The sequence below is a fragment of the Cynoglossus semilaevis genome, chromosome 15 (genome assembly GCF_000523025.1).
Source record: "Cynoglossus semilaevis isolate Cse_v1.0 chromosome 15, Cse_v1.0, whole genome shotgun sequence".
NCBI lineage: Eukaryota > Metazoa > Chordata > Actinopteri > Pleuronectiformes > Cynoglossidae > Cynoglossus > Cynoglossus semilaevis.
The window spans coordinates 1087628-1100908 of NC_024321.1; the positions used below are offsets into that span (position 1 = coordinate 1087628).

Consider the following 13281-nt stretch of genomic DNA (forward strand, 5'->3'; position numbering starts at 1 on the left):
TACTGAAGGGCATAACTGTGAGAGAAGAAGGAATGAGTCTAAGGAGACACATGTCCCCACTGCTGAGATCACATTGTTGTTTACCATTGTTATCATCATCATCATCATCATCATCATCATCATCAGCTGATCATGACATCACAGCATTACACAACTGCTGGGAAACACACACTCACAGGTTCTGGATTTTGTGTCAATTAATGTAGGGATTAAGTTTTTTTTTTTCCCCTTTAAATCGTACAGGCTATTACACACGCAATCACATGTCCCAATTGCATTACCCAGGGACACATGGACATGCAGACTCACCCAGAAATAACCCGCTCACATGCAGATGAACAGATGCCCCCATTCTGGAATGATTAATTTTGTAGTGCAAGCATGTCAAAATAAACTTAAACGTTGTTTAAATGTATGCAAGAAAATTCAAACATTGAAAGGAGAACGTCAACCAACAATTTGTTGTTCACAAAGGGGAAGGTAGATGTCTATAAAAGAGAATACTCTAATGTTAGCAACAGACAGCTAAAAGTTACAAACTTGTGCGGATTTAGCCAGTGAGTAGCTAAAAAAAAAAAAAAACGAAAGATTGATTTACAGTTATACCATAAAATTAGTTAAAGAAATATCTAGAAGTTCAAAAAAAAAAGATCAATAAAAATCCACAAAGAATGAAATGAATTCTCAAAGTACATAAGTGTATGAAGCATAAAAACACACCGTAGTATAATTGTGGTTGAGAAAATGTGGGCAGTGTCTGAAACAACATCGTTTTTGAAAAGGCAATAGTGACGGAACTCTGAAATCATTTGGAAAAATTTGAACTTCACACCAAAAAAAAAACGTCCAGACATTTTCCAATATAGAAAAAAGTATGGGGGCGGGAGGAGGGGATGATGGGAGAGAATCTCCCGAGTCAGCAGAATAAGGATGGGAACCATGAACATGACTACATTCTTCCCTCTGCATCAATTCTGCCCTGAACCTCTGACGGAAACAACAGCTGTGGACCAATGAGAACATGTTTGTGTTTCCCAGGACACGAGAATCCGAGGGAAAAATGTAAACATCTGGCAAACATTTTAGTTCACCACAAACAAAGTCCACTCCGAAGAAGACTGAGGAACTCTGCTATTCCTGCGCATAGCAGACATTTTTGATCGGGCACTAAATATTTGTCTGAAAACAAAACAAAACAAAAAACATCTCTAGGACAACTTCAGAAAAAGCTGCTTTTTTTACTTTAAAGAAGAAACACTTATTGTGACCATGGTCTGACACTGGCAGATTGTCCCTTAAGGTTCTATATTTATCTGACCCTGAGTCTTTTAATGCTGCTCCAATATGAAAAAAAAACGTTAGCTGAAAGGAGTAAAAAGCTAAGGGTTAGCCATGGGATGGAAAATTTAGGAAGAGCGACAAAGTTGGCATACAGATCAGGAAAGGTTTACCTAAGAGCTTTATGTACTCAAAAGATGTGTGTATGGGTTATACGCTGTTTAGTTAAGGGGGTCTTTACTAAGGAACACACACACACACACACAGAGAGATACAGCATGAGTTGAGTCACATGACAGCAGAATGACACCAAGCAGAGAATAATGAATGTAGTTGGGCAAGTACACTACAGACCATGTGTCTGTGAATAGACACAGTTAAAGTTTAACTTTGGGTTTGAAGTGAAACGTTTACAGTCATAAAATTACCCTTCTTGTGTCTGTGAATAGACACAGTTAAAGTCATAAAATTGCTTTTGTGCTAGATTTAGCTTAAATTATTACCCGAAATCTAATGCTTCTTTTTTTATTTCCTTTACAAACCTTCTCTAATGCCTAACAAAACACGTAACATATGCTATAATGAGGATTTATATCGTTAGATTAATTAGTAGTATCTAAAATGCGTACGTTATGACGAAAGAAACGTTTTGCAAGTTAAACTACGTATATAATAATAATAATAATAATACAATACGTAATAAAAGACTTAAACAATGCCGTGTGTTAAAGACATTATGTGAATTATAAAAGGAAGTTTCAATTTGGTACACATACGGTTTATTTTATGTATATATTACGTATTTTTAAAGGTGCTGAATGATAAATTAATCTACGTAGCTCGTTAAATTAAAATTTAAAAAAAGGAAATAAGTGACTTTACCTTGTTAGCTGAAAGACCTCTTCTGGTTAGGGTAATCCAGTTTTACATTTGTCCTGACTTTTGCCTGCTGTATTACAGCCATATCATGGAAAAGTCGTCCGTTTTATCAAGAATGTATGAGTTGTCCCTGGTGGAAACAGCTCTAGAGGAGCATGTAGCTGCAGTCGCCGGTCAGTTTTTTTTTTTCTACTTATCCACAGTTTTCCCCTCCACACGCTCGGAAATGAGGCTGAGGCAGAAGGTGGGGAATTTCCTCACATACACACTCACTTTTTCCTGGGAAATGATTGGCTCTGGACCAGAGAAGCCGACTCTCTTCAGACTCGCAGACAAACACAGGAGTTACTCAGGGAGGGACGGGAACAGTCCAAAATCCCCGGTACAAGGACAAACATTGTACTGTCCTTGGTCCACGCAGTCCAACCTCCAGTATGTGTGACAGTTAATGAAAAGAAAACAACGACGCAAGTGAGGGCGAATCCGCAGGTGTGGCTTTACTCCGAAATTAACACTAATACTGGTCCGAGCTACGCTAGAAAATAATAATAATATGCATAGGAATAACAAAGAAATAAATAAGTTTTGGCTTCCGTGGTGACACGGGGCAATTTTTTTGCTGTTGATAGATAGGGAATCTTCCGGGAAAAGCGCAGCCTGAAGACACGAGAGCAGATGAGGTGAAGTCACTGAGGGGCTGGATATACCAGTGATGTCATGTGTTTAGAGGAGGCGCAGTTCAGTTTAGTAACGCTTTTTCAAAACACTTTTAGTGTGAATGGCCCTCAAAAAAACGTGTAAACATATATAAAAGTAATTTAGTAATTTATTTATTTAAACTAAAAAAAAAAAGAATAAAACATGTAATTCCCATACCGGGAGTCGAACCCGGGCCGCCTGGGTGAAAACCAGGAATCCTAACCGCTAGACCATATGGGAAGTTGTACATAACGATGCGACCTTTGTGTATCTGAACGAATAAGGTGCACCCCTCTAAATTTTATATTTTGGAAGAGGTTGTTATTATTATCCTTTCTATTGATGTTATTTTACAGAGTTAATCTCGGTCAAACTATTGCTGAACTTTTTTATCATTTGGTCTGCCAGCTACTTTTTACTATTCTGACATTTATCCCACTCTTTTACATCAGCATCAAAAACTACATCTTTTGGTGGTTTAAGGACAGCCAGAAATTAAACTGTATATGAAATACCCCTTAAATATTTTTAAAGCTCTTAAATGTGTGTTTAACAAATTGTTTTAAAATGTTTTTAATCTGAATAAATATATGTTCTTTAATTTTTCTTTAATATAATTTCTAATTTTGTTATTTTGAGTCTGTATTATTATTATTAGGCCGATGGTGTTCCCCATACTACCATCTAGTGGTGTTGCTTTTATATTTGCTTCAATTAATACCTAAAAAGTTGACTATGGGTTGTGAAAATACCTACATAAACAACAATAGGACATAACTCAACAAAGATATCCGGAAAAATGGGTAAACACTATTTAATGTCGACCTAAGTCGAAACCAAAAATGGCTGCTAAACAGATGACGTAATTCTTAATGGAATGGTTCAAGTGTACAGACAGCTGTTATCAAAGCCGGTCAAAACGGTTAAATAAAAACATTTAGTAAAAATCCAAAATGCTTCATTTATTAAATTACAATACGCAAATTGTCATTGTTACATTGTCTTTGTGTAGCATATGGGCCCGGATTTAAAGGCATTTGTCATTAATTCCCCCCCTTTTCCATTAAAGAGTGGTATGGTCCGCAGACGAGCAGTGGCAGCTCATTATTCGCATAGGCTAGTTAGCTAGCTAGGACTTAAAACATAATTCCTCATATTTAACAAAAGTAAAATATTAATTTGCGTATCAGGGGCGGTGATTTATGCCCAGAAGCGAGGTTAGTGTTTGAAGAGGATGTCAACCCCAGCCAGACGTCGTTTAATGAGAGATTTTAAACGGTAAGTTTCAAGAAAAACAACTACGTTAGCGAGCCGAAGTTAGCTTCAGCGATAGGACAAATTAGAGCAAAATAAAAATAAAAATCATGCCGTTTAAAGACTAAATAATTTAAAAGCGATGACTTAAGTTGATCGTGATGCAGCGGCAAACGTTCTAATTTTGTTATTTATAGATATCTTTCAGTAAAGTCCAATGTTAGCATGTGCCAGAGAGCCTCAGTGTCATTCTAAATGTTAAAAACCAGGATGTGCTGGCTTTTTGTCGACTTAACATCGAAAGTGTTCGACTTAATTTGTGCCGGATATTTTACATTTACTTTTTGTTCCTGCTTGGCTTTCAAGCTATTCCAACATTTTTTCAGAATTGCAGAATATTAACGTGTTAAGGTCAAACCAAGTATTAAAAATTAGATAAAATATTAGTTAATTCCGAAATTCAATGTTCAATCTGTCGAAGCAGTTTGATCAAAAAAATCTCAAATCGTTTCCTGCTACTGTTTTGCTAGTTATCCAATTGCATTAGTTTTACGTTGTAGCAAAATGCAATTGAACAATTAATAGAAGTGTATTATAACATTTTGCCATTAACGTTGGAAAATATATATATTTATTTATAATAAAATTGTTATAATTATAAATTATATTATGATAAATTATTATAAAGATGCAATATCAATTCTATTACACAAATTTAGATGTACAAATTTACCTACAAGTGTCTTAAAGTTCTTATATTAATATGTACAAAGGGAATGGCTATTTACATCATGATCTCAAATTGGTATCTAAACCAATAATAATAGTGACTCTTGTACTAATGCTAAAGCTTTTCAAGTAAATTATTAAAATTTAATGTACTTATCTTGTAGTCTGCAGGAAGATCCTCCAGCTGGTGTCAGTGGAGCTCCGTCGGAAAATAATATCATGGTGTGGAATGCTGTCATTTTTGGGTAAGCGTAGTTAAATTGTTGTTTAGAAAGTTTATGAAATGCCTTGTATTCATAGTTCTCAGAATAATCATGTGTAACAATTAACACCAATGACGATCTACAAACGAATGACTGTTTTGTGTTTTTACAGACCTGAAGGAACACCTTTTGAAGATGGTTAGTTAGTTAGTTCCATCTACGTTACATTTTACCACTTCTGTATCACCTCTAGAGGTTAACATTGTTTTGAAACTAACTGGAAATACTTTTTTTTGGTTTCTGATATCACTTGTCTTGCAGGAACTTTCAAACTCACAATTGAATTCACAGAAGAATATCCAAACAAACCACCAACAGTACGATTTGTTTCCAAAATGTTTCATCCTAATGGTATGTATTCAGTGACCTGGTGGTCGAACAATTGATGTCAAAAGCACCACTCACAGGAATGAATGAGTAACAGATGACATTTGTTCACGTCAAGATTTCTATTTTCAATTCACAGTGTACGCTGATGGCAGCATATGCTTAGATATTCTTCAGAATCGTTGGAGTCCAACTTATGACGTCTCTTCAATTTTAACTTCTATACAGGTACAAAATGGCATCATTCTGATTTAAAAAAAGAATAAGTAAAAAAAAAAAGAATAAGGATGTTAATGTTAATTATTTTGTTGATTTAACCGCATCTCTGGCAGCCATTTCTGGACTAGCATCAATTATTTTTTGGTTTATTTCTCCAGTTTCAATATCATCTATATGTGTCTGCATATGCATCACTGTATTATTGGGAATCTAATTATTGTTTTTTTTTTTTGTCTGTTTTTAGTCTTTATTGGATGAGCCCAACCCCAACAGCCCAGCCAATAGCCAGGCAGCGCAGCTCTACCAGGAAAACAAGCGCGAATATGAGAAGAGAGTTTCTGCTATAGTAGAACAGAGCTGGCGCGACTGTTGACCCACATTTAGTTTTTGAAAGGAAGTGTGTCCAATCCATAATCAAGAATCCATTGATCAAGGAAAATGGCGCTAAGAGCGACCCATCAGAAAACATTTGTTCCATTAATGTTGCTGAGTTTTGATGCTAATGTGTTGTAGCATTCACGGCTGCAGCTGAATGTTACTTTCGTTGGCCAATAGCATCTGTTTGTTCGAAGTTAATGTATCTTGTTATATCTGGGTTACTTTTTCCATGCGCCAAGTCTTTACTCTCTTAAAAAAAAAAAAAACTAAATGGTCAGTTTCTCAGTTATCCCTTTTCTGATATATTTTTTTTTTAAACTGGCCAAAAAAACAGTGATGGTCAGTTTGATGTGTGGTTTGCTATGTAAACAAAAAGTTATACAGAAAAATCAATTCATGGGTGCTTCATCGGTTCTTGGAAGACTTTTTTCCTCTTCTGTCTTTTGAAAAGCTTTCTGGTCATATCATTGAAACTCAGCAAGAAAATCAATCAATTCTAGCGTGGCAGATGCCTTTTTTTCCTGAACTGTCTTTGTGAAGCCATGCTGAGATTTTTTAGAACACTAAAACTAGAGGTTTTGGTTTCTGTTGGTGTGAAATAAAATCTGCTCCACATGCCATCTTAGCATTGATGTTTCTACGCCATTCTACTATCTTAGAGCTCAGCTGACGATGCTGTCGAACAGGATGAAGTCTGAAAACTTTGCACTGGTAACCCATGTAACAAACTGTACATTTTCTTGTAAATAAAAAATATACATCAAGTGTCTTTTTTTACTTTTTTTTTTTATTTTGTATGAAAAAAAAAAACAGGCATCTGAATCTGGTCAAACCTCATCAGGTTACATTTATTCAGATGTTTACAACTGTGAAGACCAGTTAACTGTACTCACACAAATCAGTATGTCAGACATTTGACGAAGAAAGTTGCTTTATTACAGCATCCATGAGGTTTTCATGTTTTGGATGAAACATCTACAAAGGTCTCTGTGGAACAAACATGTGGAAGAACATTGAAAACAATATCAAGGGGTAGCACAAAATCAGAAAAGGTTCTAGAAAGTTGATCTGGAAGTCATCTATATATGAAGGGAAGTTTATGTGAAATTTAGACATTTTGAAGTACAGTAAACATTTTTCTGTCGAGGGAATGACAATGCTAATTTTTCGTAGATGTTGGGCTCTACAAACAGTAGTGCTTTTGAAAGATCAAGCTCGGGCCTAAATATTAATTTAAGTTTATATTTACAAACTGGCATGAAATATTAAAGAAAGCCTGGAAACGGTGACAAAGACCAAGCGGTGTTTATGAAATTCTTTATGACAGAGAAAGACTTGACTTTATACAGGGCTACTTTTAAAACATGAAGCGACTTCCGGGTTAACTGCCAACGACCAGCTGTTTGTAGCCAAACAACTACACCCATTTCTTTTTTTTACTTTTTTTATGTCATTGCTGAACAGCGAATCACTACAGTGACTGTGGTGGAAGTTCATGGCTGCTGTGTAAAAAAAGAATGTACCGGGTTCCCAGTGTTCTTGTACACAGTCCACAGTGTTTAAACTTAAACACAAAAGCTGCAGATTCTGGTTGAGGCTCTAGAACAACTATACGCACCAGGTACTTGTTTTAGTTTCCTGGACCAACTGTGGCATCATCGGGACATAATTCCGGGAGCGCTAAACTCCAGTTTGTGCAAAACCAAAACTTTGGAATGGCAGGAGTCTTGTCTTAAAAAGAGAATAATTTCTGTCGCTTCCTACAAAGCACAATTTTACTGAGGAATGCAAACGCCGCAAGTGGAACCTGATGCTGCTTTGTTAATGTGCTGTAACTCCATCCCAGAGGTTTTGTCTGGGATAAACCTTTACTGTAACCTTTCATGCTTTCTTGACACTTATCAGTGTGGGGCCTGAGGCTTGACCAGCTCGTATCGCCCCACCTGACCTTCTTGCAGTAGCTGGCCAATCAACTGGTCTTTCCGAACTTTCCGACTGACGACCAGAAATCGCTGCCGTCCTTGTCCGTACGACTTGCTTCGTAGACCGTACTTCTGAGCCACCTGGTGGATCTGTTTGCGTTCATCATTGGTAAGGTCAGTGGAGAAGCGAAGGTCGTCCTGTCTCTCTGAGCAGGCGTAGTTACAGATGATGTCTTCAATGTCTCTCTTGCTCAGCTGGTTTCCTGCTCTGTCTGTATCCATTCCCAACCCTTCTCTGGAAAACTGTTCCTTCACCCTGATTGGTTCTGAGATGCCTTCGCCGTCTCTGCCCAAACCACCGCCCTTCCAGCCCATCTTTCTGAGCAGCTGGTTTCCAATGTTGTCTTCTTTGATCTCCTGTCTTGTGGCCTCTTCACCAGATCGTGCCAGAATTTGAGAACGCGAGATGGCGTCATTGTGGCCCTCTCTTCTCAGGTTTGACTTGACCACGGCCTGGGTCTGTTTCAGCGTGGCCAGAGCCTCAGTGGCTGCGATGTGCTTCACTAGTTTCTTTGGCCCAATTCCTTCCGCCACGTATTGTCCTTCTAAATAAACTTCGCACCTCCAGCGATGATCGGGAAGGAGCGTGAACTTGTAGTCAGCTGTGACTTTATTGAACTGTGCCGTGTCGTTGATGATGCAGATAGCGTTGTCAGAGTTTTCCAGGATGACCAGCTCACTCAGATGCTTCTTTTGGACGCCCTGTTGGCCAAATTGTCCTCCGGAATCAGTTTGGTTGTCATGCCCTTTGTAGTATTGTGATGCATATTGGTGCTGCTGCTGCTCATGGCCTTGTTGTTCCCGTTGAGCCTGGTTCGTGCGGAGTTTCCTCACGGCCTCAGCGGCTGCGGCGTGCTTGGAGCTCTTCTTGGTGCCCGTAGCCTGTGCCACCAGCTCATCTTGGACGAAGACGCTGCAGAGCCAGGCAGTGTTGTTGGGAAGGATGTCAAACTTGTAATCAACCTTCATTTTATTGAACGCGGCCGAGTTGTTGAGAATGCAGATTGCATCGTGAGCATTGTCCATTACCACAAACTCCGTCCAGTGTTTCCGTGCATCCGGCTCGTACTGGCCCTTGGAGCTGTGCGTTGGTTTATCCTCCGGGTTGCGGAGTGCAGGAACCAATGACGGGGTTGCGGAATGTTTCTGGCACACTACCAAGTCGTTCACGCTAGCCTGTCTGTACCTACGCTGGACGATGCGGACTTCAACGGGTGCGAGAAGTAGTTTGACAGCTTGCTCCGAAGCTCGGTCTCTGGCTCCATTTTTGCTGCCGGAGTATCCAGTAGCAAGGTAGACGCCCTGGAACCTCAGTTCACAGGCATAACCGTCAGTCGGAACTTTCCTGTTCTTGGGCAGGTCGGCGTGAGGGATTTCCCTCAGGTTCACATAAACGTACTCCGGATTTGTTTTACAAGCCTGAATGCTGCGGCTCAACATGAAATTATAATTTGGAGAGTCATTTCCAATTATATACATAGAGTCACTAGCGGCAGTTGCTAAAGCAGATGCTAAGCTAGAAATTTGCCTCTGCGTATCATCTAATGTGGACGGAGGTATCGGCAGAGGCTGCAATGAAGAGATATTTGGATTGTTTCTGCTTGGACTGTTGTAGACTCTGTTGAACGGCCGATTCGATGAGCGACGGTCTTGATAACCGTAGCCTAAACCCTGACGACCTGAATCAAAACCTCCAGATCTGCTGCCCCCGTATCCGTTATACCTATGCGGCTGAGCATAGCCCGAGTCTGTACTTCGAGCGGCATGGGACTCAAACTTAGTCATGTAGTCCTGCTGTGTTTTTGTCATGAAGTTTGAAGTGGACAGACGTCCTCCATAACCTAAACCACTTGCATTGCCACAAGGAAAGTCCTTTCCTCTGTCTCTATGGGAACCCCAGGAGTCAGAACTGTACGACGATACTTTGTCAAATGCAGGCCTTAAAGAGGGAGAGGAGGAGCTCGGAGCTCTGCTGTAGGAGGAGGGGGTAGAGTAAGACGGGTGCTGAAAATCCCACTGTCTTGCACCATGGAACTCACTCCTTCTGCTCTCTTTATTGTTCTCTTTTTCATCGGTACCAGTTCCTCCACTGCTTCCACTACTAACAAAGTGTACAGGTTCAAATCGAGGCCTTGAACCATATTTTGATGCCGGCATTTTCCTCATGGGCTCTTCTCCTGCAATAACATAACAAATTTTTGTCATACCAGAAAAAAAAAAGAGCAAGACCCCTTTTTAATTCTAAAACTAACTGAGGCAAGGTTCTATAGTCCTTACCTCAAAGTTTCTGTCCAAACATATAGAAGATGATCGTACATGGTTTCCTTTACACAAAACACTGCTTATACTTTAAATAACTAATATAACTAATTACTAAAAAATAATTTTCAGGTAAATAAAACAACAGCGCCTATTTTTAAGTGAGTGAACACTTACAAAAGCTCTTTCCTTATGGATATTTTGTATTCTGTTTCCGGACAGACATATACCAAACTATTAAGACTAGTGATGATGATCAATGATCTTTATAACGCGGATCAAGTACAGTGGCAACGAGTGCAGTGGAGACGAATAGATCTTAGTGAAACGTGTGGTGACAGATTGAGTGTACTTTTCAGCCCCTCTTGAAATTTCACCATCACACGTTTTGCAAATCGCTATCCCTGGGTCTTTGTCAGATACACTGAAATACGTCCACACCGCAGAAATGTTTGCTTTCAGACAAGCCCGCACTGCCCGTAGTTTTTGCTTACGCCATCATAACTTCCTGTTTCGGCCGTGTTGTTTTGGTGATAAAACTCTTTCGGCCGAAAACCGAAAATGCACAAAAGTTTTCGGTGGCCGAAAATTCGGTGCATCCCTAATTATGACTATGCTGATTTTTTTATATTAACATTTTGACTATACGATGTATCCATGTGTATGTTTCTTTCGTAATTAAGGGAAAGTCACTGTAAATCATGAATACCTGAACAATTTAGGAAAAGAAAAAAAAAAAACAAAACACAATTTTCATGATACCATGAAAAAGGGTTTACAATTGGAAAACAAAATGTTGTAATTTATCCCAATTGCAATTTTGATTTAATTAATTTAAATTGAACAATACTTAGCATTTTTAAAATTCAACCCTACGACACAAATTTCAACACTCACGTCCATCCAAACAAATGTGTCTCTTTTTTGCTTCAGAAGTAGAACTGTGGTCAAAGGAGGGCATTTCGACAGCGTAGGTCACATCTGCCATCACCAATGCCTTCCAGATCAAATCCGGGCCATTCCTGTAAAAGTGGAGGCACAAAATGTCAGTTCAAAAAAAGAAAAAGAGTAGTGACACCATTAAAACACTTAGATTACAAAGCACCCTGCAGTTAATGGGGAAAGGGAGTTCAGGACTTGTAAATAACAACTTAAACCCTCTCCATAGTTAGCCATAAGGTTGTAATAAGTGTCTGTCACTTTCAGCGACACTTTAACAATAAACGAATAAAAAAAACATCAATCATTTCTGAATTATCAGTTTGAATGCACAAAATATATAAATATAGGCCAGACCTTTGGGGTAATAGAAACACTTTAAAACAGAGATAAAAACACCTGAGGGGGGGGAAGAAAACACTGAAATACACACATCTCCGAGTATTCAGAGGTAAACAACTGAAACAGTGATCATCAAATAGATGCAAATATCTAAGGAATGAGTGACACACGTAGTATTGTACACTGAATGTATGGTTAATAACTTGGTATTTGAAGGCTATATGTTTTTAAATCTATAGGAAGGATTCGATCTCAAAAGAACATCGAGGCCGATAACAGTGACGCAGTGACCCACGGGCTTACAGCAGCATAGCATCAGAGAAATGTATTCATAAACGTTATTGCAATCAATTTAGCATTTAAAATATCGCCGTCTTACCCCCAGTTGTAGTCTCTCTCCTTTTCTTCTCGCCGAGTTTCACTTTACGCGGAAAATGTCGGAGTTTAAAGGTTGTTCATAGTCTGTTAGCTTAGCCTGTTAGCTTTTCTCTATCTGGAGCAAAGAAAGCAACTCCTTTCCACCTATGGAAGCTCCCATTTCCTGTTAAAATACTGTGTATATTTTCGCGAGATGATAAACAATGAGCAGAGTGTTCTTTCCAACGAAACTTCTGATCATTTAGCTACAGGAGAAAACATTAATTTAGGGAGAAATCATGGCGTCATACTAACAGCGCTTGCTTACCCACAATGCACCGTGGTCGAGCACAGGTTTTACAGCAGGCTGCAGCAGACGGCATATTTTTATTTACCATTCATTCTTTTATGCCATTTATGATAAAAAATAAAATATAACGTTCTATATTTATTTTAATAATTGTTAATTAATTTACTGGGATTACTTTAGTATTACATTTAATAATTTAACTATACCTTCCATTCAATTACATGGAATTAATTTATTTGGCTGTATGTTTTTAAAAAAAATGTTTAACGATTTATTTAATAGTGACTATAATACGTTATATAAATGAAATAATATTTGAATTTGTTAATATAATTAAGTCTCCATTGGACAAATGTAGACTTAATGTATTAAATAAAATAATTTAAAAGAAAAAGACCAATGTTTAAACCATCATTTTATTCAAAATGTACATCAATTGAATTCAACCAAAGTCAGAGACTTGTTTTCGTTGTAGGACTGCGGAGGGGTTTTTTTTTCTGATTGTAGAAAAATCTATGACAACATTTGACACTTAAACTCCACACTGAAGAAGCACACCATCGCCCATAAAATGTCTCAACTTCAATACACAAAATAGATCCTTATAAATTATATAAACCTTCGTTTTTAAACACTCCTATCTGCGATTTAGGCTCTTAGTTGGATATTTAGCAAAAGATTCAACAGAAACCCGGGAGAGAATTAATATACAATTACAATTTTGAACAATTCTGAGTAAAACAGCAATAAGGGTTGTAACTACTCTTTTCACAGCAGCCATTAAAAGATTCATGCAGGACACAAAAAGTCTGGCGATAATTAAAGAGCAGGGTGGAATTAAGAGTCGAGGTCATGCGATCTCCATTGTTTCCAAAAGGGGCAGCATATCGGGAAGTGCTAAAATTGTTATAGATCTGGTGATCGAACGAGTCTTCCGAATGTTGGTAAAATCCTAAAAATTTACATTGAAGCCATTTGGTATCCTTCATGTGTTTCCCTGTTGTTTGGTCCAGTATTTCTAAATGTGGGCCAATGAATGCGGTCTACTGTAACAAGTTTAAATGTG

General features: G+C 38.2%; 2 protein-coding genes and 1 non-coding gene across 3 annotated transcripts; 1 reads left to right on the forward strand and 2 right to left on the reverse strand.

The window, feature by feature from the left end:
- Positions 1–3024: 3024 nt before the first annotated feature.
- trnae-uuc (transfer RNA glutamic acid (anticodon UUC)) lies at positions 3025–3096 on the reverse strand. Its single transcript has one exon. It is a non-coding gene; the product is annotated as a tRNA-Glu (tRNA).
- Positions 3097–3935: 839 nt separating this feature from the next.
- Positions 3936–6790, forward strand: LOC103390565 (ubiquitin-conjugating enzyme E2 A). Its single transcript, XM_008326472.3, has 6 exons — positions 3936–4134; positions 5004–5084; positions 5215–5240; positions 5364–5453; positions 5569–5657; positions 5893–6790. The coding sequence occupies exons 1-6, from the start codon at positions 4091–4093 to the stop codon at positions 6019–6021; spliced, it is 459 nt and encodes a 152-aa protein (XP_008324694.2). The 5' UTR covers positions 3936–4090; the 3' UTR covers positions 6022–6790.
- Positions 6791–6848: 58 nt separating this feature from the next.
- Positions 6849–12257, reverse strand: nkrf (NFKB repressing factor). Its single transcript, XM_008326471.2, has 3 exons — positions 11928–12257; positions 11165–11289; positions 6849–10185 (listed from the first exon to the last, which is right to left on the reverse strand). The coding sequence occupies exons 2-3, from the start codon at positions 11253–11255 to the stop codon at positions 7928–7930; spliced, it is 2349 nt and encodes a 782-aa protein (XP_008324693.1). The 5' UTR covers positions 11256–11289; positions 11928–12257; the 3' UTR covers positions 6849–7927.
- Between the last annotated feature and the right edge of the window lie 1024 nt (positions 12258–13281).

What these genes read in the sequence shown, in the direction of transcription:
- LOC103390565 (XM_008326472.3), top strand. Translation starts at nt 4,091, where the DNA reads ATGTCAACCCCAGCCAGACGTCGTTTAATGAGAGATTTTAAACG. An exon ending in TGGAATGCTGTCATTTTTGG is followed by an intron (nt 5,085 to 5,214) that starts GTAAGCGTAGTT and finishes GTGTTTTTACAG; the next exon opens with ACCTGAAGGAACACCTTTTG. An exon ending in CAAAATGTTTCATCCTAATG is followed by an intron (nt 5,454 to 5,568) that starts GTATGTATTCAG and finishes TTCAATTCACAG; the next exon opens with TGTACGCTGATGGCAGCATA.
- nkrf (XM_008326471.2), bottom strand. Translation starts at nt 11,255, where the DNA reads ATGGCAGATGTGACCTACGCTGTCGAAATGCCCTCCTTTGACCACAGT. An exon ending in ACACATTTGTTTGGATGGAC is followed by an intron (nt 10,186 to 11,164) that starts GTGAGTGTTGAA and finishes ATGTTATTGCAG; the next exon opens with GAGAAGAGCCCATGAGGAAA.